The 27272-nt window shown below is 48.3% G+C and overlaps 2 protein-coding genes and 1 non-coding gene across 6 annotated transcripts in view; 2 read left to right on the top strand and 1 right to left on the bottom strand.

Annotated features, from left to right (window-relative positions):
- COG4 (component of oligomeric golgi complex 4) overlaps nucleotides 1-17737 on the bottom strand; it is a 29353-nt gene extending 11616 nt beyond the window's left edge. The window contains exons 1-11 of one of the 4 annotated variants that reach the window (XM_038367743.2): nucleotides 17423-17737; nucleotides 16180-16262; nucleotides 15176-15290; nucleotides 14270-14444; nucleotides 10998-11191; nucleotides 9591-9696; nucleotides 7700-7857; nucleotides 6771-6829; nucleotides 3811-3944; nucleotides 2240-2358; nucleotides 549-715 (exon numbers count right to left, since the gene is read on the bottom strand). In XM_038367743.2, the coding sequence (XP_038223671.1) occupies nucleotides 549-715; nucleotides 2240-2358; nucleotides 3811-3944; nucleotides 6771-6829; nucleotides 7700-7857; nucleotides 9591-9696; nucleotides 10998-11191; nucleotides 14270-14444; nucleotides 15176-15290; nucleotides 16180-16262; nucleotides 17423-17569 (1457 nt within the window). In that variant the 5' untranslated portion in view covers nucleotides 17570-17737. The other 3 variants (XM_043495189.1, XM_038367744.2, XM_043495190.1) reach the window with 3 other exon arrangements.
- A 69-nt stretch (nucleotides 17738-17806) lies between these two features.
- Nucleotides 17807-27272, top strand: part of SF3B3 (splicing factor 3b subunit 3) — a 54347-nt gene continuing 44881 nt past the window's right edge. The window contains exons 1-4 of the mRNA XM_043495243.1: nucleotides 17807-17960; nucleotides 24373-24489; nucleotides 24906-25232; nucleotides 26318-26490. Of these exons, the coding sequence (XP_043351178.1) occupies nucleotides 24420-24489; nucleotides 24906-25232; nucleotides 26318-26490 (570 nt within the window). The 5' untranslated portion in view covers nucleotides 17807-17960; nucleotides 24373-24419. The remainder of the gene's footprint in view (nucleotides 17961-24372; nucleotides 24490-24905; nucleotides 25233-26317; nucleotides 26491-27272) is intronic.
- LOC119841500 lies at nucleotides 25581-25658 on the top strand. Its single transcript, XR_005288572.1, has one exon. It is a non-coding gene; the product is annotated as a small nucleolar RNA SNORD111 (small nucleolar RNA).

Raw genomic sequence — 27272 nt, 5'->3', positions numbered from 1 at the left:
CTCGGGATGCAAAACAGGTACAGGTTGATTTCTGTACCCACATGCCCCCTGTTCAAAAGCATCAAGCAGCGACTCAAGTTGCTGCATTGAAGTGGCCCCAGGGAACCTCACCTGCCATGTGGAGCTCTAAGGTGAATGCCCGCAAGTGGCCCAGCACAGACAGTACAATCGCGCAGGTAAAACATGTATAAGTACTACACGGATTTCCTCTCAGCCCTTTTGATGACTTTTGGTCTTGAGGCTCTTGCACCCATTCACCCCACCAAGGCCAACAAGGGCCTGTTTTCACATGGCATATCGCAGAGAAGAGACATGCTTGAGGTTAGAAGCATGGGAACCCATAGGCTCTACATGCAGGAAACACCATCCTACAGCAAACGCTGTGTTTGCTAAGTACGCAACAAAACCAGATCCGAATACGGGGGGAAATCAGTTATGGCCTTTTCTGATAAATAGTGTACATTTTCTCTCACCCCCACATCCTTCCAGGGGGCACTCGGAGACAGCACTCAGTCCCAGGGACGCCTGCAGGCAGCCTGCCCCATTACCTGAAGTCGGACTCCAGCTCGGTGGTGGAGTGATTGATCATGGCACAGAGACAATCTATGCTGGAGCTGGACAGGGCGCGCCCGATGCACTTCTTCACTATGTAGAAGACATCATCCACCATGCTGGAGGTCAGCTGACCCTTCTCACACATGTCCATAGCAACGGCCTGAAGGGAAAGAAAACTCACAGCAGTGAGGGTAGCAGGTAAGGGACCAGCAAGTCCGGAAGTGACTGAGAGGTTCGCTGAGCGGCTCAGGTTCACCTTTGGCTGCAAGGCTCAAAGAAATATCCAGCTGCAAGCACAGGTCCCCCTTCCTGCAGGCTGCCCACCCACCTTCCTGGGGCAACTAGCCCTCCCAGCCCCACCTCTAGCCAGGTTATTTCTCAGATCAGCACGTCTCCAAGCCTAAGCAGCGCTGAGCGTCTACGGGTACAGCCCCATTTGTTAGTTCTCAATGTTCAATGATGGAATGGGGAAGATCACCAAGATGCCCCTTCTTCCACCCCAACCCCTATGTGCTCTGAGAGCTCCACACCTTTGCAGTGCTCACTCCCCCAGCAGCACACTGCCTCTCCACAGCACACCCAGCCAGGGACCTCAGGCCCTGACATCAATCATCCACATGACAACACAATATGCAGCTGATAAAAATCAGAGCCAGGCTGGGGGGGTCTATCTATTAACACACAATCTGTCTCATAGGGATCAAACCCAACCTATTTACATCATCCCCCTCCAGGATATGAGATACATGCTTGTCACCATGTGACGGAAGAGTCTCTTGCACTGCATGGGGCATGAAAGGAATTTGGAGTACGTGAAACTTATTGTTATGTCACGTTAGGAAGCATCTTAAGGTCCAGTCCTGGCTAAGGGTCCTTTGGCATGGCATGCTCAATGGCAGCGCATGGGAGGGCAAGCTGAGGAGCAAACTGCTAGTAATGGCTTTCAACACCAGGATCCAGCAAACGTCACAAGCTCTGCACAGAGGAGTCACTTCATCCACTCCTGACATACATCCACCTCTGTGGTGCCTGGAGCTGTTCAACAGCGCACACTAAGCATTTAGTACAGGAAGCTAAGTATATGAGCATGGCTGACACTGCAGGATATCCAGGTCAGTGGAGTCATTCCCCAAGTTAGAACGTAGCCAGGACAACAAGGTTAACACTCCTACTCTACCAAGAGGCGCCAGGACCACAGTTCTACACCCCATCAGCCCAGCAACGCCTTAAGCCACCCTTGGACTACTACTGACTCTGAGGAAAACTGCTCCCAACAGCACCTCCAGCAGTGCTCTGGGTTTTCCTTAGGAGACTGTGGCCAGGTGCAACTCTGCGAAGCCTACTGAGTCTGACCAGACCATCTGCGTGGGGGTGTCCGGTTGCAAGCCTTACTCCATATCAATATGGGGGACACTGGGCTGGGAAGCTTAGGAAGGAGTTTTTCAATTAATTCTGTACATTGTTCATGTGAAATTGTTCCCAATGACCGCCGCAGAGGTCGTTTACTGAAAGGGGCCAGGGGAACGAATGGAATCCCCATACACGACGTGTGGCAGGGAGCCCCCTGCGTCTTCACACAGCAGGACCGTGGAGCAGCAGGAACCAGACGTTTCCACCTCCTTAATCCCCCTGTGGATTTCAAGGCCTGGTCCCCACCCCAGGCTACCCAGGACGCAGGCCCTACCTTGTTGACAGTCTCCCGCATGAAGTACTCCTCCATGGTGATGTAACAGCCAATCAGCTCTTGCATGGTGCGGCTCAACAGGCAGTTGTTGAGAAGCTTGTCCAAAGACTTTTGATGTGCTGCAGAGAGCAAATCAGAACCACCACCAGTGATGGAGCATCCGAAAGCACTTCACCACGGCCACCTCAGCGGGGCAGCAGCGACCTGCCTGAATGGCACCTGACAGGCACACACTGTACAAACCCTGCCGCCCTGAACGAAGCGTGTCTAAACTGTGCAGCAAAGAACAGCGGACAGCACTGCCACGCTGACTCTGGGGGTATCCTGTACCTCGCGCTGCAGTCGCGCTGCCTGAGCTGAGAGAAGCCGGGTGAGCTGCAGAAGCAGCATATTTAGTTACTGGGCAAAGGACAAACATGGAACTCATCTATCAGCTGCTCCTCCTGTGGGAGAGATGAGCTCCAAAGGGAGGCCCACCCAAACTGCAGCTGGGAAGATGACAGCTATAGCTGTGGGTCCTCGAAAGCGCAAGGTGTAAATTACAGGATCCTCAGGACTCCAGCAGTGAGACTAAGCACCCAGTGGGATATGAGAGGAAAATGGAAGCTAGCCATGACCTCAATTAAGACACCAGACGAGCCCTTCATTTAAATTCCTCACCGCTTCCCAGGCTACTGCTCCCTTCCCCAGATCTCCAGCCTACGTGTATCGAAGTTCACTCTGCTCAGAGAGAGACTTCGTTACCTTAAGGATTCTACACCGAAAAGGGGGCAGTTTGCTTTAGTGCCATGGCTCGCAAACTTGGATTTGCGGAGAGTGAGTGGGTCACATGCTGCTGGCTCACCTCTGTTTCCAGCTACTATACAACAGACAGATGCTAGTGCGAGCTGGCCCATGCAGCCATGAAAGAAAGTGGTGGTGTCCATGACACACTCTCCCCTCTTTCAGCTGCCTTCCATGCTTCAAAAATATTTAAGAACCCTGTTTTAGAGAACTAAGGTAGTGCATGCAAAGCATGCCAGACACCTGCCAGCCAGGGAGAGAGATAGAAGAAAAGCCCTGCACCAAATGAGGTCCAGGGCAACACCATGATGTGATGTCACCTCCAAATTTCAACAATGGCACTGTCCACCTGCTTTGGGTGGGTGCGGGAGAGTCCATCCTTTGCATTTGTTAAGTCCGACGTGCAACCCTGCCAGCTGCGGAGAAAGGAGACCAAGTAGCAGAAGGTAGAAGCTAGTCTCCAAACCAGCTAGCAGAAGAGCCTGACTATGCCTTAGAGGGCCAGGTTTCCTGTGCACACTGCTCTTCAGGTCTCCCAACAGTGAAGGAGGAGGACATGCTCCAAGAGATGCGCTACTGAGGGGTCAGACTGTGGAGGAGATTGGATGCATGAAACGCTATTGTGAAAATGGGGGTCCCCATGCCACATGGTCCAGCCCTCCAGAGCGCTATCCCAGAAGCTGCCTTCAACGAGCCGCTGCACAGCGGTGCCTGCTCTCACCCAGTCAGCTACCCACTGAGGAGCTGTAAAGACAGAGCCAGAGAAGCAATGGCATTCAAGGGATTACCTTGCTTTACCTCCTCCGAGGCCATGGAGTCTTCCACTTCAAAGTCCGAGACGATCCGTCTCTTGATAAATCTGAGGTACAGCTCGCTGCGGGCATTCATCAGGGTGACCTCTGTCAAAATGGGGTCAAGTTCCCTGCAAGGGGCACAGTGAGAAAAAAAAATGTAGCAAGCCCATGAAAGGAAGGGCACTCGTTTACCTAAACCAAATGACACGACAAGACAGCATACTCTATAGAATCATGAATGCTCATTTCCGAGGGAGCTGGGAGAGCCAAAGCTCTGCAAGATGGCTCAGAACAGCCCGTCATTCCCTTTACTTTCAAATGCATTGCTGAACTCAGGCCTGCTGAGATTTGCTTCTGGCCAATTTATTATGGGTAGTAAAACACAGGACCTGCCAGACTTGAGCAGGCCAGGAATCCAGCCAGCCCAAAGTGCCACCTGAGAGTGGCCTGCACCAGATATTTCAGAGAAAAGTGCAAGACACCTACAGTGAACAATTACCGAAAAACCTGCCCAAAGAGGAAGTTTCCTCCTATCCCCAAGCAGTTAGGAGACTTCTTGTGTCTTGAAGCAAAAGGGATTATGATTGGTATTAAATTCAGGGTCACAAGACAGTCACTGTCCCAACCAATTTACCATGTAAAATAACTACCCTGACGTATAATGCACAAAAGGAGCAAAGGATGGATTTATCAAAAAGCTCTGCAAAAATAATTAAAGAACAATGTTCACTATGTTGGTGGATGTGACTACCATTGATAGGCTGGGACAGAAGCCGTACTAGACCCAGCTAGCAATAGGTGTGATCCCTGCCCAGCCAGGGCTGGAATCTCCTGGACACTGCTCCCTCTGTGTGTGCTTTGGTATACAAACACTCATTACAAATCCTTGCAAGAGCTAGTCCAATCAGTTGCAAACAACAAGGGGTTTGTCTTGATTCAGCAGGTGAGGAAACACACAATGGTACCTGCATGCAAAGAATAGTACATTGAGTGTGCAGAGAAAAGGTAGCTTCTTGTGTAATTTAAAAGGAAACATACTCCTCGAGCCTGCTTCAAAATCACTGTGCAAACATGACTTAAGCCTTGTCTACGCTGACAGCAACATGTAGGGCACGTGTAGCTACATGCCGTAGTGAAAAGCAGGCTGTATCCATGCTGGTGTGTACTACACCTGGCAGTGAAAGGTTCTGGCGGGAGGAGCTGCCCGAGTCTTTGCCTGCTGCCCCCCCGCCAGAGCCTTTCACTGCAGCAGGGATGCTATACTGCTAAAAATAGCTGTGTAGACATGGGAGGCACTGCTTGGGCACTGGAGAGCTGTCTAGGGTATGTGCCCTAAGGGTCTGGCATGTCTTCACTCACCTAAGCTATGCCTCATTATCTACACTGCTATTTTTACCCTTCCTGAGGAGAGGTGCAGTATACGTTCTCTATACACCACCGTAAATGTAGATGGTGCCTTACACAAAGCCTCACCACCAACCTGAGGGGCAGGGAAATATTATCATCCCATTTTACAGATGGGAAAGCTAAAGCCCAGAGAAAATAAGAACAAAATGGCCATGCTGTGTCAGACCAATAGTCCATTTAGCCCAGTATCCTGTCTTCTGACAAAAAGAAAAGGAGTACTTGTGGCACCTTAGAGACTAACAAATTTGTTAGGTGCCACAAGTACTCCTTTTCTTTTTGCGAATACAGACTAAGATGGCTGCTACTCTGAAACCTGTCTTCTGACAGTGTCCGGTGCAAGATGCTTCAAAGGGAATGAACAGAACAGGGCGATTATCAAATGATCCATCTTTTGTTGTCCAGTCCCAGCATCTGGCAGTCAGAGGTTTAGGGACACCCAGAGCATGGGGTCGTGTCCCTGACCATCTTGGCTAATAGCCATTGATGGACCTTATCCTAATGATGAACTTATCCAATTCTTTTCTGAACCCAGTTATAGTTTTGGCCTTCAAAACATCCCCTGGCAACGAGTTCCAAAACAACTTGCTGAAGGAGGTTACACACGGCGAGTGTAATAAATGGTCATATACAATCACAAAAAGAAACTGTTTGAAAAAAAATTTTTGTATTTTTTTACATGCATTTCTAGCCTTCCCCAGGGACTGCACCTTGACATGGTGGGAAGGCTTGTGTTTTCCAGTGCCCCTGAGAACTCTGCCGGCGGGAGCCTAAACTCCTGAGAGCCACCCAAGGGGAGGGACTGGACGAAAAGCTGCTCCTCCAGGTTGGGAGCTGAGCATCAGGCTAATCTAGCCTCGCTGAGACATAGGCCAACAAACTATCCTCATAAAGAAGTTAAATTATAGGAACACACCAAGGTAGGCGTGTTGTTCAGGAATGGCAGAGCTTGGTGTGCTCTAAGTGACGTCCGACTGCATGGGAAGGATTCAGCTGTATTTACCTGGCATGCACAAGCGTGGTATCTGGGCTTTAATCTGGGGCAACTGACAAGTTTAAGACCATAATGAGCGGGGAAAACGAAGTATTTCAGTTTATTAGAGAGAAACTGATGCAACAGAATCTTGCTGTGTGGAGGGAACACAGTCCAGAGCCCAGAGTTCTGATTCCAGCTCTGCCTGGACTTGCTGTTTGGGAAGTCACAGCACCTCATGGTGGATCACTTTCCCCAGCTGTAAAAGAGTCACCATCTCCCTCACCAGAGAGAGCCGGCAGAGCTGCAGATTGGGCATCAGCCTCCTGCACTGTCCTATTCCTAGGCCTTCAGGGAAGTCAAGGTCTGATACTTCAGGTAATGAACAAGCAGAACAAAGAAGCATTGAGACCATCTTTATGGACCCTAAAAGGGCAATAAAGACACACACCAAAGAGATTTTATGCTTTAGTGGTTGTCACGCATTTGGAAGATGGAAAGTGCTAGCTACCTGCGAAGCAGCGTTAATGCCAGAGGAACAGTGTGGAGGAAGAGAGCAGTGTTTTATTTTCTGTACCTTGGTTCAATCTTTTCCGTAGCTGAACTTCTCACCATGCTGTTTTGAACGTGCTGGAACTGCAATTGTGAGAACAGGAGAGCCATCACCATCTCTGCCCACCATGGCCCTTAACTCCATGCTAGGTTCCCCTATAGGACCGATCCTGCTGAGGAGCAGCTGGCACAGGGAGGTCCGAGGGAAAACCAATCCACCTGCATCCCCCATTCCCCAGCAACTGAACTTACTGTGGGGCTCAGTGAGGACTTAGGCCAGGCAGAGCGAGCGCAGATGGCCTCTAAAGGTGTGTATCTATGAGACAGCTAACAGCAGTGCTGTAGCTGGCAGGAGGATCACTGAAAGAGTTAGAGACACAGTCTAGCTCAGAATGCCCCACAAGATTTCTCCTGTTCACTCAGTCAAGCCCCAAAGGATCTTTGCTTCTCCCACTCATGTCCCATGGCCGCTATCCTTCAGGGCAAAGAGTGGATGCCCACTTCCTGGCACTCTGTCAGCCATCAGGGCAGTGATGGAGTAAAGCCAGGTCCCTTCCACCCACTCACAAGTAGGGTTGCCAACTCTGCCTGAAGCTCTTCCAGGAGATTTTTTTTCCCCAACATGACAATGTCATTTTCTTAAAATATCCCATTGAAATTTCCCAGATTGTTTTCAGTAGTCACTGGGAGATTGATGCCAATTCCAGGAGACTCAGTCCTGGAGGGTTGGCAACCCTACTCACAAGGGTGAGCTTGCTGCCTCAAACCTGCTGGCCTGGAAAGTGAGGTACCAAGCCCAGACTTCCCACGTGGCCATGCAGAGCCCAGCAACAAGGCTCATGGAGCACACACCACTTGCAAAGGATTACAGGATGTTAGAGAATTACTGGGTATGAGGCTCAGAGCTGGCTCTAGACCGCAGTCCAGTCAGTCTACACTGCACATCACTCTTACCTGCCTGTGATAGTCCCTCTGCTTGATGAACTTGTCCACCACCTTCTCCACTTGCTGGTCACACTCCACCTGCAAGTGCTTGATCAGGGTGTACAGCTTCCCTGGCCCATAGTAGGTCTCCACTATGGGCTGGTGGGTTTCCACGATCCGAGCGATTCCTGCCAGAAGATAGTGGCGGCGATTTTTCGTGGCTTTAACGGTGGTAGGAAGCCCCAGGCAGGGCAATTGCCCAATCCTGACCAAGAGCTGGGCTGTGGCATCCTGATCTAGGGCATAGGAAGGGGTACGCAGCACCTCCCCAAATGCAGCTCAGAATCCAGGCTGGTGGGATCCTCATATCACCCACCCCTACATCCTGGGGTGCCCTTCTCCCTCCCCAAAGTTATACCCTCGACCTTCTCTCCCTTTTCAATCTAGGTCTGCCCTGCGAGCGAGGGGTGCGAGTTCCCAGCTTGGATACACACACAACGGTAGCTCAGGGAGAGCTAGCAGCAGTATACCTAGCACCGTAGCCGCAGAAGCATGGGTGGCAGCAGCAGCACAAAAGCCAGTGGGCACGTACCCCGCATGGCTCAGCCATGCCGCTGCAGTTCAGGCTGCCATGGCTACGGTGCTATTTCTACTCGCACTAGCTCTAACCGAGCGACTGCGCTAGCTGCGCATGAGGGCCGCAGCAGATATCTTGAGCCACTCACAGGCAGCTCTTCGTGGGAGGCAAGCCAGCCCTCTCCCAGAGACTGAAAGGCAGCCCCTCAACCATGCTTCCAGCCTCAATGCACTCCCAGATGCCTGCTCCAGAAGCAGGGCACGTCGCGCTCGCTGCCAGCCAATGCAGCCAGCACTAGATGCAGGTGGGCCACCAAGCGCATTTGCCAGGTATAAAGCTTTGCACAGAAGAAAGCTGCAGCTCCCTAATCACCAGTTAAGCCAACTGGAGAAGAAACCTCTTCCCACAGCCAACACCAAAGCAGATCCTAAATGCCAAAGACTGAGTTCAATCCCCTACACACCCTTAATGCTACAAGAGAACAGTTCTAGCTCTAGAAAACTCATCTCAAGGCAAACTCTGCTCCTCTTCCCCAGACAGATGCTCTGAAAGCCAGCTCTGTGTTCTGCACCTCACACCACTGCCAGGTAAGCCTAGAAAATACACTCTGGGCGGTCAGCAGCAGCTGAGTGCAAACACAGGAGAGTGGATTGGCAGTAGCATAGTATGGGATGACAACAGAGCACTCTCTTCCTTTCCTTGATGGTATTCCCACAACACACATACCACTCCCTGGCCCTCCACTCTCAAGGAGGGCAAGAGCTGCCTTGCCCCAACCCCAGAGAATCAGCCCATGGAGGGACAGCAGCTCTTTGGCCTTATGGGCTGGGATTTGTTCATCCAGTCAGGTGAGGCAGGGGAGCTGTGTGTCTGGAAAACTCTTCAGCAATTAACCAATTTGTTTGGGGGAGCCGGAAGGGAAAAGGGCAGCTTTCATGCCCCATTCACCAAGCCCTTTCACATCCAGCTGACTAAGGCAAATATCTACAACTCTTCCAGTCTGGCTCTGGTTCAGTCCCTTAGTCTAAGAGAGACTGAGAAGGATAAATTCCAGGAGGAGCCATGCCTGTGGGGAGGAAGCCAGCTGGTCCTTTGCAAGTCCCTCTCCTGCCAGCCAAAACTGAACAAAGAGCGAGCTCCAGATCCTGCTGACCAGAAACAGACAGCACTCCAACCTAGCTGGGTCACTGGGCTCCAGCAACCCTTGTACTCTATTCCAGCACCACCAAGAGGAAAACAGCACTGTTCTGCTCTCCTGCAGCCAGAAACGAGAGCTTCCATATTATCTAGGCACCTTCCATCATGGAAGATTTCCAGCTGACAAACCGTGCAGAGAGGGATTACCTTCAAAGAGGAGTGTCAGTGTATCTGCAAAGATGACTGCAGCCCTACGGTCACTCATGTCGGTCTCCATCACCAGTAACAGGTTCTCCTTGGCTTTGTTAGCGACCTAAACTCCAGGGGAAGGAGTGCGTCAGTATGGTTCTGGCAGAGCCCCCCCCCCGGGAGACTTTTGCCCTCCTGCCCCATACAGCCCTTCCCTCTGCTGTTCCACCTTCCCTGCCACCAGCACGACAAGACACATGGACCTTACAGAGCAGGTATTGATGCTTTGGGTCAGATGGCAGAGGGGACTCCAGGGGTAGGGCAGTCTACATCTCTAGCAGAGATAGGTGTATTCAGCTGTGCTATGCAAACAGGAACCACTGTTAAAACAGCAGACAAATTCTAGCTTCTCACCTCTAGAAAACCTAGCGAAAGGCAGCCTAGCAAATACCCCCAACGCCATTCACCAGGGCTCTTGCGCCCCATGCAGAGAGCTGTTGGACATGAGATCAATGTTGTACAGCCTGTCTTCCTTCAGCACCTGGGTACCTGACTGTAATTCCCTTTTACACCACTGGGGGGCACCCCAAGTGCTTTCTGTGAAGAGAAAGTAGCCCAGCAAGACCCTTCCTGTCTCTCAGCCCCAAGACTAGAGGGTCAAAAAGAAGGGCCATGAGAATCTCCAAGGCACCTAACTGTACCTCTGACCTTGTTCTATGTGCTGTGATCTCCTTCCAGACACTCTTCACCCTTCCCTCCCCATTCTGCCCCATCCCAGTTCTCCCTCTCCTTCCAAGTCTCCCCACAGGCTTTCCCAGGTCTTCGCCTGTTGGGGCCCTTTCCACTTCCTCACTGTTTCCATAATCGCCCACCACCCATCCAGTCTGGTTCCTTTTCTCTAGAACAACCACAGGCAACAGCACTAGCCACAGCCCCAGGCACCAGCAGCTAGGACCAGGGGAGCAGGAGATGTAGGCCCCTCAACAAAATGCTAAGTTCTCATTTCCTGGGAGAAATCTGCCTAACCACAAGGGATCATTTAATCAGATTGCAGCACATAATGGCACCAGGAGAAGCTGATCAATGTGCCAGTGCAGCAGAGCTGGGTGCAGAGGGGCCACGCTGGCCATAGGCTGAGTGCAAGAAGCACAGTGCTGTCTCTGAGTGAGATAAGGAGGGGGGAAAAGCCACAGAGTGAGGGCCTGGGATCTGCGACTGGTCACCCAAAAGCTCCACCTGGTAGCACAAAGAGCAGGGAAAGTGCTGACGAAGCCCAATCTTGTCTCAGAGAATCAACTATTATTAGATGCACAGGAGCCAAGATCTGGTTCCTCAACACTTGCGTTGGCAGAGGCCCAATTTTACTCTCCTCTGAGGTGCTATGGCCAGCCCAGGGGCCGCCGTGGGTTCTGCAGCCCCCATTACCTGTTTGCAGAGGTACTCCGAGAACTTGCTCAGCCCCTCCTCATGTAAGCCCAGCAGGGGGAAGATCTTGAAGAAACGTTCCACCTGAGGCAGGTCTCCCTGCTTCGTAGCCACGTCAAATTTCTCAGTCACTATGATCTTCAGGCGCTGCTCTGCCTCCTGCAGGAGTTTCAGGTTGGCATCAATTATGCTGCCTGTTCAGAGGGCACAGCACTGCATTAGTACCAGGTTCAGGACATTTACCCCCCTGGCACCATGCCCCTGTTGGAACAACTCCAAGTTGGCAGTCAGGAGCCATCAAAGCCTGGAAGGAGGCAGGTCTTTGGCTCATATTCATTTCTTCCCCCAAACCACCCAGGACCTTTAACCTAGAGGTAAAAAAGGGGGGTGGGGGTGGGAAGGGTATGTGCATACATAGACTCTTCCAGCTCTGAGGGCTCACGCTGAGATCATCATATCCCTATTCCCTAAGGCCTGGAGAGAAAACCTAATTAGGGTTAAAACACGTAAGCAACTCTGATGAACATCATTAATCTCTCCCTCTCTCTCCTATTGGCCCACACCCCCATATCCACCGTGCATGGCCAATCAGATGCTCCACTGAAATACCATGCCATGCCTAGTCCCTGGGTCAGCAGAGGGGCTGTTAACTGGAACAGCCACTACATGGTCCACTCCTGGCTATGTTTATCCTGGTTCTTTAGGAAGTCACCCACCCACACCCAATGAGCACCTCACATGTTTAGCGAGAGGGCAGAATGCATGCCCCGCAACCCACCAATGCCCAGGTGTAGAAGATGGGAGCAGAGGAAGGTGGAGAGGGTTAGGAACAGCTAATTACAGAGAAATGGAACGGTGTCTGCCAATCAGAGCTCTGGCAGGATGCTATACAGAAAGGGCTTTACAAATTCACGCTCTAGCCAGTAAGGAATTTTTGTAGGTGAGACTGGATGGGGCAGAGCACTAACGCATCAACCCCTGCAATATTTAAACTTCTATTTAAAAAAAACAAAATGAGACAAGAGGATTTACAAGCCATTCTGATCATCAGCGGCACACACAGAAAGCTTTCATTACTAAATGCTGCCTGAGATTGCAGATAGACAGTCTCAGTCTCTACAGCTCAGAGCATCCCCCAACTAGCAGCAGCAGGAAATTGGCAAGAATCTGCTAGATTTTGCCATGGCTATTCAGCAAGTGAAACCGAAAAGAATCAGTCTTATTCTGCTGCCACTTGGGGAAAAACTCTGAGCTGCAGCCCAGGCATACCGGAACTATTCACAAGGACCCCACAAATGCAAGATAGGGGAGCAGAAGAGACATGGCCCTCTTCAAAAGCAGCACATAGGAAAGTCTGAATGATAGAGGGCAGGGAGAGGAAAAAAAAGCTCCTCACCCCTTCCAGAAACCAGAGGGCAGTGGGCATGTGTAGTCAGTCTGAGCCTGGCACTACCACCTGCTGCATCTGTGGTGCAGCAGCACAGAATGCTGTCCTGGAGAGAGACAACCAATGAGAGGGCAGCTTGAGCCAGGGAGGGGGCTTGGAAAAAGCTGTTAGATAAGGAGGGAAGGAGAAGAAGCTAGATGCTGAGCAAGCAGATGAATTGGCACTGGGGTAGGAGGTGAGGGGGCAAAAGAAAGGAACAGGACTATAAAAACAGAGGACTGGGAAGTGAGAAGGAGAAAAGAAAAATATAGGAAAGATTTCAGGATCAGGAGAAGCAGGAAAAAAAACCAGACCCGAGTATGTGAGCAGATATGTTAGAGAAGAAAAATAGATGGAAATGAAATCTACAGATGTACCAGAGACAGACTATCAAGGGGAAAAACTAAAGGAAATATAATTGGTGAAAAAGGGAATTGGTCAAATTTATTATTTATTTGGTGTATGCAGTCAGGTCAAGCCAAGCCACATTCTGCAGTCCTAAACAAGGTGTGTCATGGTTTGTGGCTGCCCACATTGATATAGTGGACTCTAAAACATCACTGAAATTCAGCTGCAGCACAAATTCCATGTCTGGTACGAAACCAGTTGAGAATGCGCCATTGCTTTCGTGGAAAATAAAACCTGGGTTGACGTTGAGTGGGGTCTGAGACAAGATAATTGATCAAGAAGCTGTATTAGATTAAAACAGATCCTGAAAACAGTAAGTGAGAAGCCCACCCACAAGGGACCTAAAGTACATGAACATCTGTTTGAACTGTGAACATCTGTTGAAGGAATACAGTCCAAAGGTGCCTAATGGACAAATGAGGGCCCACAAGGTAAACAAACCTGACTTATGCATAAACTCAGTGGAAAGAGGTCCACTTTCAAGAACACTAAATCTACGGAGCAGTAAAAGTCGAAGAGAAGCAAAGAACAGGACAGCAAGAGTGGAGCTGAACTTACAGCCAAGGAGAAGAAAAGTTGATTCTTCCCTGAAGTGACACAGTCTATTGTTGAATGATCTCTTTTGTTCTTGTTAATAACAATGCATTTGATATTAACTGCAGAGTAAGGAAGAATACCATGCACAACTCGCAAAGGTTAACGTGCTAGTAACCTATAGGTTATTACTATAGATAGTAAGTACTTGGTAATGTTATTTATCCTCCTGGGACAATTTGGGGTTTTTTCCCTTATTAAGTTCTAAAAATGTAAAATGATCCCTTTTGTCTTGGTTTGCATCTGCCTCACCTCACAGTTAGCATAACCTAGCCGGTTCACTGCACATGATTCAACTTTATCAGACAGACACCTACAAGCCAGTGATTTAATATAAGAAATTAAACTATAGAGCAGAATCCAGGGACAAGCTCCTAACAGGTATTCCAGCAGCCCTCTGGGCATCACACCATGATGCTGCACGGGGCCCTCCTCCCATCTTTTCTATCATGTACCACTGATTAGTGCATTTAGCCTGCTGGCTAGTAAGTGGCTGCCAAGCTCTTCAAAACCCAAGTCAGTAATTCTACATGTGTGGCAGTCTGCATAGATTTAGGGCCAGAAGGGGCCATTATGATTATCTAGTCTGACTTCAGTAGCCTTTTCAGTAACTAGCCGCCTCAGCTTTCCCCCCAGTAATATTTGAACCTAATTGTATCTCAGAAGTATTCAGACATTTCCATGTAAACGGCTACCTGCAGGAGCTGCCAACTAATTCCATAATCACTGTCTTTGTTAACACTCCCGTTGGCTTCAGTTTCTTTGGCTCTGGACAAAGTTAGAGCCTCAAAAAGCAAGAGTGCTCAGGTTATTTTACTAAACAGCTACACCTGACAGCACCTACCCTCCTGGCCTTGTCGGCTCAGCTCAATGACTGATTTGTCCAGAGACAAGTAGCGGTGGATATGAGCAGCTGCTTGTTCATAATCTTCATTTCTCAATGCTGTTTGAACCCCATCCATGCAGAACTTCAGGTCCAAGATGTCATCAGCTCTCTGGATGGCCTGATAGAGGCGGTTCTGCAAGACAAACAGCAGTTAAGACTCCCCTTCCGTGGCTGGGCCAGAGAAACAGAACTAGAGAGAGGAGAGAGTACAGCAGGAGGGGAAGGAGAGATGGCTGCCAGAGATGGAGAGGCTACTTCGGTTTGAGGTCAGCAACTAGCTGGATGAGAAGCTTGAGCTGCTTTGAGAGTTGTGATGGATGACCTTAAAGGAAGAAGGGCCCCAAGCCTGTCCACCCAAAATCTGGATTGTACTCAAGAGCCACCCCTAATTTGCACAGAACAGAGCAGATTACAGGATCACTCACCTTTAGCAGAGAGGCCTGGTCTGCACAGATTACAAGCCTCAGCATGCAATCTTTAAATCTACCTCTGTACAAAGAAGATGGTAGCTCCAGACTACAGCATGGACCTCTGAGGTTCATGTCTACTTCCATTGTCTCAACCTATTACACCAGGAATGAGGAAGGGAGGAATGCTATCTGACCAGCTCTTATAAACAGGGGGTATCCTATTATATTACTTGTACATTGGTACTGCCTAGGAGCCCGAAGGAGGTACCAGGATCCTGCCATGCTAGGTGCAATACAAACCTAGAACAAATCAGGGCTCGGCTTCAGCTCCTCTCTTCCCACATGAAGGTGAAGAGCTCATGCTCCTCTATCTGTTAAATTCAGTACTTGCTCATCTACTCACCCACACACAGCAGAAAGAGCTCAGGACAGAGCTCCCCCATTGTCTCGTTACCTTAGCAAGATCAAGCTGCCGAACTTTACTGCTGACGTTTTCAGCCAGGTTACAGGTGAAGGTGATCATCCCAGCCAACTGTCTAGCATCCCCCTCAATCAGCTGCAGGTTAGGACTGGAAACAGACGCACGGAACATTGGTCATACATGTGAAAAGTGGATATGAAGCAGCAGTACATTCTGCATTGCATTTCCCCACACACACACTTGCATCTGCCAGCACCATGATCTCTCACCCCTCATGAACTGCTGCGTACTTTCACTGAGGCAAGAGGCCAAATCCAAGAGTGAGATGTAGAAGAAAGCAGCACATCCAGGCCTGACCAATGGCTGCCTCCCTTGTATTAAAACAGTGTGTGGAGTCGGATTGATGCGCTGGCCTTGTGTTTTTTGGAACTGCCATCTTGTATTCCAGAATCCAATCTTTTATTAAATATTATTGAGGATCTAGCTCTTACAGTCATAAAAATAACTTACAAAATCTACAAAAAGTAGATGCAGTAATGTCTGCCCAAGTCTACAGACAGCCTGAAACAACAGAGCTGAAAAGGCATGCTATTTCCATTCATATAAATTGACTGTTAACTCTTAAGCCTACAGTTAACATTTTGAACAACTTTGCTTACAATTTCACTACTGATCAAAGCATGAGTGGGACGATTAAGAAGAACTTCACAATCTCCTTTGAATGGCAGCTCATTTTGTTGTCATAGGTGGTCACACCACAAGAGAGTATCACTATTTTTCCTCACCCCAAACTAATGCTGTATAATTCTTTTTCATGCACCTTTCATTTCAAAGTGCTTTCCAGACAGAAATTGCTTCCCCACACTGACAGGCAGCTTCATCTGTGGTAGAACGAAGCAGCTGCCGAACAATGTAAGGTAACAGTACAAGGAAAAATTTGATATCCAGAGCTTGCTTACTTTTTGTTTTTTAACCAAAGCATCAGAACACATAGTACTAGCTTCACTCAAGCAGGATTAAACTGGTGAACTACTAACCCCAGGCGATGAAGGGTGACCATCTTGCTCTCTATGGTACTCTGTTGTTCCAGGAGCACCTCCAGCTCTTCCTCCACCCCTTTCTGAAAAAGAAAGCAGCCCCACATCTCTTCATGCCCCTTTCAGACCAATCATCAGCGCCACTAGCTAAGAACCAAACTCTCAAATCAGGAGCATGAGCCAAGCAGGGCACTAAAGCTTCTGAGAGTTCAGCTCACATGCAATCCTTCAAAAGCCCAGAAATCCATCCTAATCTGACAGGTTTCAGAGTGGTAGCCGTGTTAGCCTGTATCAGCAAAAACAACAAAGAGTCCTTGTGGCACCTTAGAGACTAACAAATTTATTTGGGCATAGACTTTTGTGGGTTTGCCCACGAAAGCTTATGCCCAAATAAATCTGTTAGCCTCTAAGGTGCCACAAGGACTCCTCGTTGTTTTTGCTGATACAGACTACATTTACACCCGTCTGTTCTCAAAGGCCAATTCTGGGGCACGCAGGCAGTCCTCTATCACACATTTTTTTTTAAAAATCACCTCTGCCCGAGGTACAGGTGACCAAGCTGCCTACATGAGTGAATCAGAGTTCGGCAAGGTGCTCCCAGGCTTAGAAGATGGGGTTGCTGCAGAGGCAATAGAATCAACCTGTCAGGGCTGTGACAGGTGGTCAAAGAAGCATTTAACATTGTTCTGTAGCAATCTTTCCTGACCACCTAATGAAGTTCTAGCAAAGAGACATCCAGTCTTTCTGGTCAGAGGCTATATCACCACCAGATCGGGGGCAAAGGGAGTGGGAGTACTTGAGTAACATGACGACAGCTTCACTAAAAGAACTTAAATAGAAGAGAAGAGTTGGGAAAATGGCTATATGTTAATTTTGGAAAGTCACCCGCGCTAAGTCAGAGATATTGATGCTTTCCCTCCAAACGAGATGCAGGGGATTCCCTGCAGCGTTTTAGCACGCAATAATGGCTAGCTCATATACAATGCGTCTCAAGAGTAGGTCTCAAAGCACTTGAAGAGGAGGTCAGTGACAGCGCAAGGCAGCCAGACGCCGATCTACGCTTCAGGGAGCGTTTCAAAGAACGCCTCGCGGGTCTCCCGCAAAGGAAAAGGAGTAAGTTTGGGTCCTTTTCTCCTGTCCCAGGGACCCGTCTCTGGGGCAGGGCGGAGGGTCCCACAGACCCGACTCCCGGATGGGGCGTGGGGCAGACCCAGGACCGGCGCTGGGCGAAGCCACCCCCCACCTCCTCCCCGCACAGGCGGCTGTAGGCGGCCTCCAGCTCTGGCAGGTCGGTGAGCGAACAGATCCGCTCCATAGAGAGTGACGAGACCGAGGCGAAGACGCCTCCTTCCCCCCCTGGCAGCCACAGCCCCGAAACAGCCGTCGCCATCTCTGGTTCCGGGTGACACCGTCACTTCCGGAAGAGCCGCCGAGGCCCCAGAGGCGCGGTCCGCGCGGCAGTTAGGGCTGTCCCAATTGGTGCCTGAGTGGCGCATGCTCGCGAGGCCTCTCAGTTTGGGTTGGCGATGCGGAGCGAGGGGCTCGAAGGCGGCGGGGTAGGAGCCCCGGGGGCGTGGCCTCCTCTTTGTATTGGGTTCGTTCAGGCATTGAGCGGCACAGCCCCGCGTCGCGCGCGCCGAAAGCCCCGGGGGTGGGGCCGCTCAGGGCGCGCGCTGGGTCGATGGCGGGGCGGGTTGGCCGGCTCGCGGCCTAGGGAGAGTGAGCGAATCTGCCGCCATCCCGCGCGGTGAGAGCCGCCGTAGCCTGCGCCGCAGCGCCGGGTAGGAGAGTGCGACGGGCCGCGGCTGTGGGGCGGGGGATCGGCCGCGCTGTGCCCCCCGAGCGCGCACAGTAACCGTCCGGGCTCTGCGGCCCCTCCCGCTCCGGGCGGGCGTGGGGCACGCGGGGAGAGCCTGGGGGGCGGGGGCGGGGAGGTCGTGGACATCGAGGTGAGTGCAGGCTGTACTGGCGGGAGCCGCGCGTGGAATGAGGAGGGGGGAGGGGAGAAGAGGATTGTGCATATGGGGGGGGGGGGGAGTCCGCGGGGAACGCTGGGGAAGAGGGGAACCGAGCATTGAAAACTGGTGGGGAAAGGAAGAGAGATGTCAATGGGAAGAATATGCAGACGTTGCTGGGGTGGGAAAGTGCGGAGCCTTCCCCTTCCTTTCCTCTTTGTGTGCTTTGATTGCACATGTCTGCCTGGTGCTGGTCCTGTGTGTGCTGCCTCACAGTGAAGAGGTGAAAAGAAAAGGAGGACTTGTGGCACCTTAGAGACTAACAAATTTATTGGAGCATAAGCTTTCGTGAGCTACAGCTCACTTCATCGGATGCATTTGGTGGAAAAAACAGAGGGGAGATTGATATACACACACAGAGATCATGAAACAATGGGTTTTATCATACACACTGTAAGGAGAGTGATCACTTAAGATAAGCCATCACCGGGGGAGGGGGGGGGAGGAAAACCTTTCATGGTGACAAGCAAGGTAGGCTATTTCCAGCAGTTAACAAGAATATCTGAGGAACAGTGGGGGGGAGAAATAACATGGGGAAATAGTTTTACTATTAGATCTTGTAGGTGTCTGGACCAGTCCACACAAGAGATCCACTTCCTGGACACTACGGTGCTAATAAGCAATGGTAACGTAAACACCACCCTATATCAGAAACCTACTGACCACTGTTCCTACCTACATGCCTCTAGCTTTCATCCAGATCATACCACACGATCCATTGTCTACAGCCAAGCTCTACGATATAACCGCATTTGCTCCAACCCCTCAGACAGAGACAAACACCTACAAGATCTCTATCATGCATTCCTACAACTACAATACCCACCTGCTGAAGTGAAGAAACAGACTGACAGAGCCAGAAGAGTACCGAGAAGTCACCTACTACAGGACAGGCCCAACAAAGAAAATAACAGAACGCCACTAGCCATCACCTTCAGCCCCCAACTAAAACCTCTCCAACGCATCATCAAGGATCTACAACCTATCCTGAACGACGACCCATCACTCTCACAGATCTTGGGAGACAGTCCAGTCCTTGCCTACAGACAGCCCCCCAACCTGAAGCAAATACTCACCAGCAATCACACACCACACAACAAGAAAAGGAGTACTTGTGGCACCTTAGAGACTAACAAATTTATTAGAGCATAAGCTTTCGTGAGCTACAGCTCACTTCATCGGATGCATTTGGTGGAAAAAACAGAGGAGAGATTTATATACACACACACAGAGAACATGAAACAATGGGTTTATCATACACACTGTAAGGAGAGTGATCACTTAAGATAAGCCATCACCAACAGCAGGGGGGGGGAAGGAGGAAAACCTTTCATGGTGACAAGCAGGTAGGCTAATTCCAGCAGTTAACAAGAATATCAGAGGAACAGTGGGGGGTGGGGTGGGAGGGAGAAATACCATGGGGAAATAGTTTTACTTTGTGTAATGACTCATCCATTCCCAGTCTCTATTCAAGCCTAAGTTAATTGTATCCAGTTTGCAAATTAATTCCAATTCAGCAGTCTCTCGTTGGAGTCTGTTTTTGAAGCTTTTTTGTTGAAGTATAGCCACTCTTAGGTCTGTGATCGAGTGACCAGAGAGATTGAAGTGTTCTCCAACTGGTTTTTGAATGTTATAATTCTTGACGTCTGATTTGTGTCCATTTATTCTTTTACGTAGCGACTGTCCAGTTTGACCAATGTACATGGCAGAGGGGCATTGCTGGCACATGATGGCATATATCACATTGGTAGATGCACAGGTGAACGAGCCTCTGATGGTGTGGCTGATGTGATTAGGCCCTATGATGGTATCCCCTGAATAGATATGTGGACAGAGTTGGCAACGGGCTTTGTTGCAAGGATAGGTTCCTGGGTTAGTGGTTCTGTTGTGTGGTGTGTGGTTGCTGGTGAGTATTTGCTTCAGATTGGGGGGCTGTCTGTAAGCAAGGACTGGTCTGTCTCCCAAGATCTGAGAGAGCGATGGCTCGTCCTTCAGGATAGGTTGTAGATCCTTGATGATGCGTTGGAGGGGTTTTAGTTGGGGGCTGAAGGTGATGGCTAGTGGCGTTCTGTTATTTTCTTTGTTGGGCCTGTCCTGTAGTAGGTGACTTCTCGGTACTCTTCTGGCTCTGTCAGTCTGTTTCTTCACTTCAGCAGGTGGGTATTGTAGTTGTAGGAATGCATGATAGAGATCTTGTAGGTGTTTGTCTCTGTCTGAGGGGTTGGAGCAAATGCGGTTATATCGTAGAGCTTGGCTGTAGACAATGGATCGTGTGGTATGATCTGGATGAAAGCTAGAGGCATGTAGGTAGGAACAGTGGTCAGTAGGTTTCTGATATAGGGTGGTGTTTACGTTACCATTGCTTATTAGCACCGTAGTGTCCAGGAAGTGGATCTCTTGTGTGGACTGGTCCAGGCTGAGGTTGATGGTGGGATGGAAATTGTTGAAATCATGGTGGAATTCCTCAAGAGCTTCTTTTCCATGGGTCCAGATGATGAAGATGTCATCAATGTAGCGCAAGTAGAGTAGGGGCATTAGGGAACGAGAGCTGAGGAAGCGTTGTTCTAAGTCAGCCATAAAAATGTTGGCATACTGTGGGGCCATGCGGGTACCCATCGCAGTGCCGCTGATTTGAAGGTATACATTGTCACCAAATGTGAAATAGTTATGGGTCAGGAACCTATCCTTGAAACAAAGCCCGTTGCCAACTCTGTCCACATATCTATTCAGGGGACACCATCATAGGGCCTAATCACATCAGCCACGCTATCAGAGGCATCCGATGAAGTGAGCTGTAGCTCAGGAAAGCTTATGCTCTAATAAATTTGTTAGTCTCTAAGGTGCCACAAGTACTCCTTTTCTTTTTGCGAATACAGACTAACACGGCTGCTACTCTGAAACCTATCAGAGGCTCGTTCACCTGCGCATCTACCAATGTGATATATGCCATCATGTGCCGGCAATGCCCCTCTGCCATGTACATTGGTCAAACTGGATAGTCTCTACGTAAAAGAATAAATGGACACAAATCAGACGTCAAGAATTATAACATTCAAAAACCAGTTGGAGAACACTTCAATCTCTCTGGTCACTTGATTACAGACCTGAGGGTGGCTATCCTTCAACAAAAAAACTTCAAAACCAGACTCCAACGAGAGACTGCTGAATTGGAATTAATTTGCAAACTGGATACAATTAACTTAGGCTTGAATAGAGACTGGGAATGGATGAGTCATTACACAAAGTAAAACTATTTTCCCATGTTATTTCTCCCCCCACCCTAGCCCACTCCCACTGTTCCTCAGATATTTTTGTTAACTGCTGGAAATAGCCTACCTTGCTTGTCACCATGAAAGGTTTTCCTCCTTTCCCCCCTTCTGCTGCTGGTGATGGCTCATCTTAAGTGATCACTCTCCTTACAGTGTGTATGATAAACCTATTGTTTCATGTTCTCTGTGTGTGTATATCAATCTCCCCTCTGTTTTTTCCAACAAATGCATCCGATGAAGTGAGCTGTAACTCACGAAAGCTTATGCGCTAATAAATTTGTTAGTCTCTAAGGTGCCACAAGTACTCCTTTTCTTTTTGCGAATACAGACTAACATGGCTGCTACTCTGAAACCAGTGAAGAGGTGAGCAACTTTGCCTGACTTTTGTGTTCCCTGGGAGAAGCCAGGTCTCCTCCATAAACAAGGTGACTCTGTGGAGGTGTCCGAAGATAAATATTTCCATGGGAGGAGGCATAGATGCCCTTGTTCCTCCAGGACTTTATTAAAGGGGCGCTCTTGCTTGAAAATCAAGTCCGCTGGATAGATAGCTCCAGGTGCTGAGTCACTGCTGTGTTTTGTGGTTTTACTATCACTGGGAGTTATTTTTTGTTCTAAACGTTTTTCTTTCCTCTGTTGCTGTGTGAAAGACACACACACAGAGCGGAATTTTGGTCTCCCGTGGGGAAGTGGAACTGACCGCACAAAGGGTGCCGAAATGCACCACCAGTGACCCCATCACAGGACCTAACCAGATCAGCCACACCATCACCGGGTCATTCAGCTGCATGTCCACCAATGTAATATACACCATCATGTGCCAACAATGCCCCTCTGCTATGTACATTGGCCAAACTGGACTGTCCCTACGTAAAAGGATAAATGGATACAAATCAGATATTAGGAATGGCAATATACAAAAACCTGTAGGAGAACACTTCAACCTCCCTGGACACATAATAGCATATTTAAAGGTAGCCATCCTGCAGCAAAAAAACCTTTATGACCAGACTTCAAAGAGAAACTGCTGAGCTTCAGTTCATTTGCAAATTTGACACCATCAGCTCAGGATTAAACAAGACTGTGACTGGCTAGCCAACTACAAAAGCAGTTTCTCCTCCCTTGGTGTTCATACCTCAACTGCTAGAAGAGGGCCTCATCCTCCCTGATTGAACTAACCTCCTTATCCCTAGCCTGATTCTTTCTTGCATATTTATACCTCCCTCTAGAAATTTCCACTGCATGCATCTGACGAAGTGGGTATTCACCCACAAAAGCTTATGCTCCAATACGTCTGTTAGTCTATAAGGTGCCACAGGACTCTTTCCTGCTTTTACAGTTCCAGACTAACATGGCTACCCCTCTGAGAAATGCACAAAGTACACTGGAAATAATTTTTTAAAATTTCAGTTTTTTTTAGTTGTAATGTCTTAAGTGCTGCTTGTAATCATTGTAGGTTGCAGACTTCCAGGCAAGAGTGTAATCTTTATTTTGTCCCTTTAATTTAGGTGGAAGCTGCTGCCCCGTTTCCCCTATCTACCTGTAGAAATAAGAAATTCAGGCTGGGTTTCTACAGTACAGGGCAGACAGGGTAACCTGCTCTAAGCCACAATTTGCACTGGTGCAGCTTACCCCAGTTTCAAACAAAGGGTGAACTCCACTGATGAAAATAGCAGCTTTGTTTGTCTGTGCTAAGAGTTTGTGTTGTACTGCCAGCTGGCCACTGATGGCTGTGATCTGTAACCAGTCTCTTGTTTAAAATGATGCTATCAAGGTTGATGAGCCTAACATTAAACCAAACCTATTTTTAATTTTTTTTTTTTAAATGAAGCCCGGATTTATTCTTTCCTTCCTATCAGCACTTCCATACAAGAGCTGCAGTATTCTCGTCCATTACCTATAAACCCAGGGACCTAGACAATAGAGCACTAAACTGAAAGTCAGGAGACATGGGTTCTTTCCCTGTTTCTGCCACTTGCAGAGGTGACCTTGGACAAGTCACTTCACCTCTCCATGTCCTAGTTTATCCATGTGTAACATGGGAATAACGCTTCCTTCCTCTGTAAAGTGCTTGGATTGCTACTGATGAGATGGCATTATTAATGATATTATTAAATCCTCAGAAGCAGACAGAAATGGAGTAAAAATACACAGGGAACAAGGACTGAAGTCAGTTTTGACAGCTTGTCCTTCTTGCAAGAGTGTAGCCAAGGGCCTGTGCTATTTCAGCTTGTCACTCAAGTCTGGTGCCTTCAGAACCAAACAAAGCTAGTATGTCAGTTTTTATGCAGCTCAGAGTCTGTCCTAAACTTAGATCGTAAATTGTATTAAAAAATCACTGTAGGCTAATAATTTTACACCAAATTACCAGGTTTATCCTTCATTCCTTCTAAATGAGTGTGACTCATGGATGGAAATGTAAGTCATCCTAAAGGACCAAAAAAAAGCTGACCTGCTATCTTTGTTTAAAAAGGAATTAAATGTCTTCTAAAATGAAACCCCTAAATAACTAGAGTAGGAAGCTAGAGCTTTCAGTGAATAGCTGACTTGATCTAGTGGACTGAGCCATGGAATGGAGAACCAGGAATACCCAAGTTCTAATCTTGGCTCTGACTTGAAGTCTCTTGCAAGAGTCAAGCAAGTCTGAGCAAGTTTTCCTATTGTTAAAATAGGGATAATCTCATGAATACAGAGAAGGCTGGGGGGAGTCCTGATTAATCAGTGTTTGTAAGGTCCTTGAATGTTGGCCAGTTAGAATAATATGATACATGCAATCTCAAAATTGTGTCTATGGGGCACAGAAACACAGGCTGTTAATGCTGTTCCTTTGGGCTGACACAATATACGTTTTAAATGTAGATCCTGTTTTGCATAAGGCATATTCTTAGTTTTTGTTGCTGTTTTGTTCACAGCCAACTCAATAAGTGAGACGCATGAGTGAAGTGGATCTGTCGCCACCATGTTCCTTTACAATTTAACGTTGCAGCGAGCCACTGGCATCAGCTATGCCATCCATGGCAATTTCTCAGGTAATCTCTGCTCTCCTGACTAGGAAACTTTCAGGCTGAAGTAAAGCAAGCTCTCTTCAGTTATTAGCTACTTAGCTACAGCATTAGTTTTTCATTAAGGTTCTGCTCCTATTAGTGCTGCTACCTGGGTTGACTAAGAAGCTGCAGTTTGAGGGAAAGATCTGGTCTTGAGAAAGAACTTGGAACCAGGAATTTATACATTCAGATCCTGGTTTTCTCACTGAGTTTTCGGGGCCTTGTTAAATCATTTAACTTCTCTCTGCCTCAGTTTTCTGATCTGTAAACTGGATACTTGAATACTCTGGAGGCTGTGAGACTTGCTTTGGTGATTAATGTTTGAAAGGCACTTTGAATTTCCTGGGTTTTACATCTCCTAACTTATAGTTGGTAAGTTTCTCATGGCTTTGACTTCTTAGGAACCAAACAACAGGAAATTGTTGTTTCCCGGGGGAAGATCTTGGAGTTGCTCCGTCCTGATCCCAACACTGGGAAAGTACACACCTTGCTGACGGTGGAAGTGTTTGGAATTATTCGCTCCCTTATGGCCTTCAGACTGACAGGTGGAACCAAAGACTATATCGTGGTGGGTAGTGATTCAGGTCGCATTGTTATCCTGGAGTACCAGCCCTCCAAGAACATGTTTGAGAAGATTCACCAAGAAACCTTTGGCAAGAGTGGCTGTCGCAGAATCGTTCCTGGCCAGTTCTTGGCTGTGGACCCAAAGGGCCGTGCTGTCATGATCAGTAAGTCAGTGGGGAAGCTGTATGGTCTCCTTAGTTGTAGCATTTAAAGAAATGAGTGGGGGAAACTGATTCTCCTTGGAATTGTTGCTTTGCCTTTTCCTTACTTCAAGGATGATAGTTTTTGCAGCCTGCTTCTTGGCTGTAGTCTCAAGTGCTTTTCATGCGATGTATGGAATTTGTTCCTGCCTATTGTCATGATTGCACAAATGAGTGCCAAAAATTGGGCCATAACAGTGTTGGAAAGAAACCTGCTCGGGTAGTGGTAAACAAACAACCCATTTGAGGCTGATGATTGGAAAAAGGGAAGTTGGGATGCAGACTACCCAGTCATGGTGCAGCCAGTTTCCTCTGCCTGAAATGATGATATGAATTCATGTCTCTTCTCTGAGATTGACTATGGAGACAGCTGCATTTCTGATCAGGCCCTACAGGTATAAACTCTTAGATTATTCCAACTTTCAGGGTTTGCATTACCAGGCAGCTTAACAACTGTATTATAGCGAAAATAATGACAAGACTGGCTTGGAAGGAAGCTACTTGCTTCCTTTTAACCTGAAGGTAGCACTGTGCAATTCGTCTGTTATTCAGAATGATAGCTGAGTAGGATTTGCTCAGTAAATTACTGTGTATGCTGTGTATCAGCAAAGAAACGCATACCTCAATTACGGTGCAATTTTAGAGGGTTTCCATGGAACTGTTTCCCTTTCATTGCATAGCTGCTACTCTTTCCTCATCTGTTAGTTATTGTGGCTGCATGTTTTGCCAAGCAGATGCTGCTGCAGATTTTCTGCCTGCGAACTGAACGTACCTTGAGCTGTGCCTTGTGTGAGTGGAGCTTAAAAAGGTCATCTGCAAGGTTAACCTGTTCCTGAGTCACTGATTCGTTTTTAAAGATTTTAAATACTGAAGTTAGGGAGTTGACATAAACTTAAGTGTGATGGGGACATTATGGGACAAGACGTTATGTTTCTGTTTTCCTGCAAAGCTGTCAGTTGGCTGTTTTTGTGCAAAGGCCAGTGGTGGTGCAGTTGTCTTCAGCTTCGCGTCCCCAATCTAGGTATTTTATGCACTGTCGTTCCCTGCAGGTGCCATTGAGAAACAGAAGCTGGTATACATCCTGAACAGAGATGCTGCTGCCCGGCTCACCATTTCTTCCCCACTGGAAGCCCACAAGGCCAACACCTTGGTCTACCATGTGGTGGGAGTAGATGTGGGGTTTGAAAACCCAATGTTTGCTTGTCTGGAAATGGATTATGAGGTAACCAGGGACAAGGTCCTTGTCTCTTATCCTACTCCCTCTGCTCTGCTAGCTCAGTCTCCTTCCTCTCTGTCCTTCACCTAGCGTGTCCACTTATGCCAAGCCTTCTCTGCCGCGCTAGCTGTCTGGGACAACCTCCCTGGGTCTCTATTCATTGACTGTCAATCTCATTTCCAATCTTAGCTGAAATCCTCTTAATTGCTTGGTCCTTCTGTTACTAAACTGAACTACGGTCCTCAATGCTCTTTTTGTATATTCTTCTCACTCTGGCCTTGCACTTCATTCCAATGCTGCTGTTCACGTTTAGAACTGCTTCCCTCTGCTGCAGCAGTACCCCCTCCCCCCCATCACTTGCATTCTTCCTCCAAATACACTTCCCCTGTCACGCTTTCAATTAGTGATCCACTAGAATTACCGCCCCAGGTATAGATGCGTTGTCTGTGAACTCATTGAATTGGGAGTCATCTCTCTTTAGATTGTTGCAGCACTGAACATATTTCTCATGTTCAGGAAATTAATAATGGTGGTGCAGTTTGGGAGAGAATGTGCATGAATAATTTTATGCAAAATAAAGTTGCATGTCGTGTAACGACGATGCATTGTGGTTTAAAATGTACCCTAGTAGCAGCCGTGTTAGTCTGTATCCGTAAAGAGAAAAGGAATACTTGTGGCACCTCAGAGACTAACAAATTTGTTAGTCTCTAAGGTGCCACAAGTACTTCTTTTCTTTTTAAAATGTACCCTAGAATCTCTTCCATCCTGCCATAGCGTTGATGATACTA

Source organism: Dermochelys coriacea, chromosome 12, assembly GCF_009764565.3.
Source record: "Dermochelys coriacea isolate rDerCor1 chromosome 12, rDerCor1.pri.v4, whole genome shotgun sequence".
Classification (NCBI taxonomy): domain Eukaryota; kingdom Metazoa; phylum Chordata; order Testudines; family Dermochelyidae; genus Dermochelys; species Dermochelys coriacea.
Note: the sequence above shows the minus strand (reverse complement) of the source record. Positions and strands in the feature narration are given on the sequence as shown.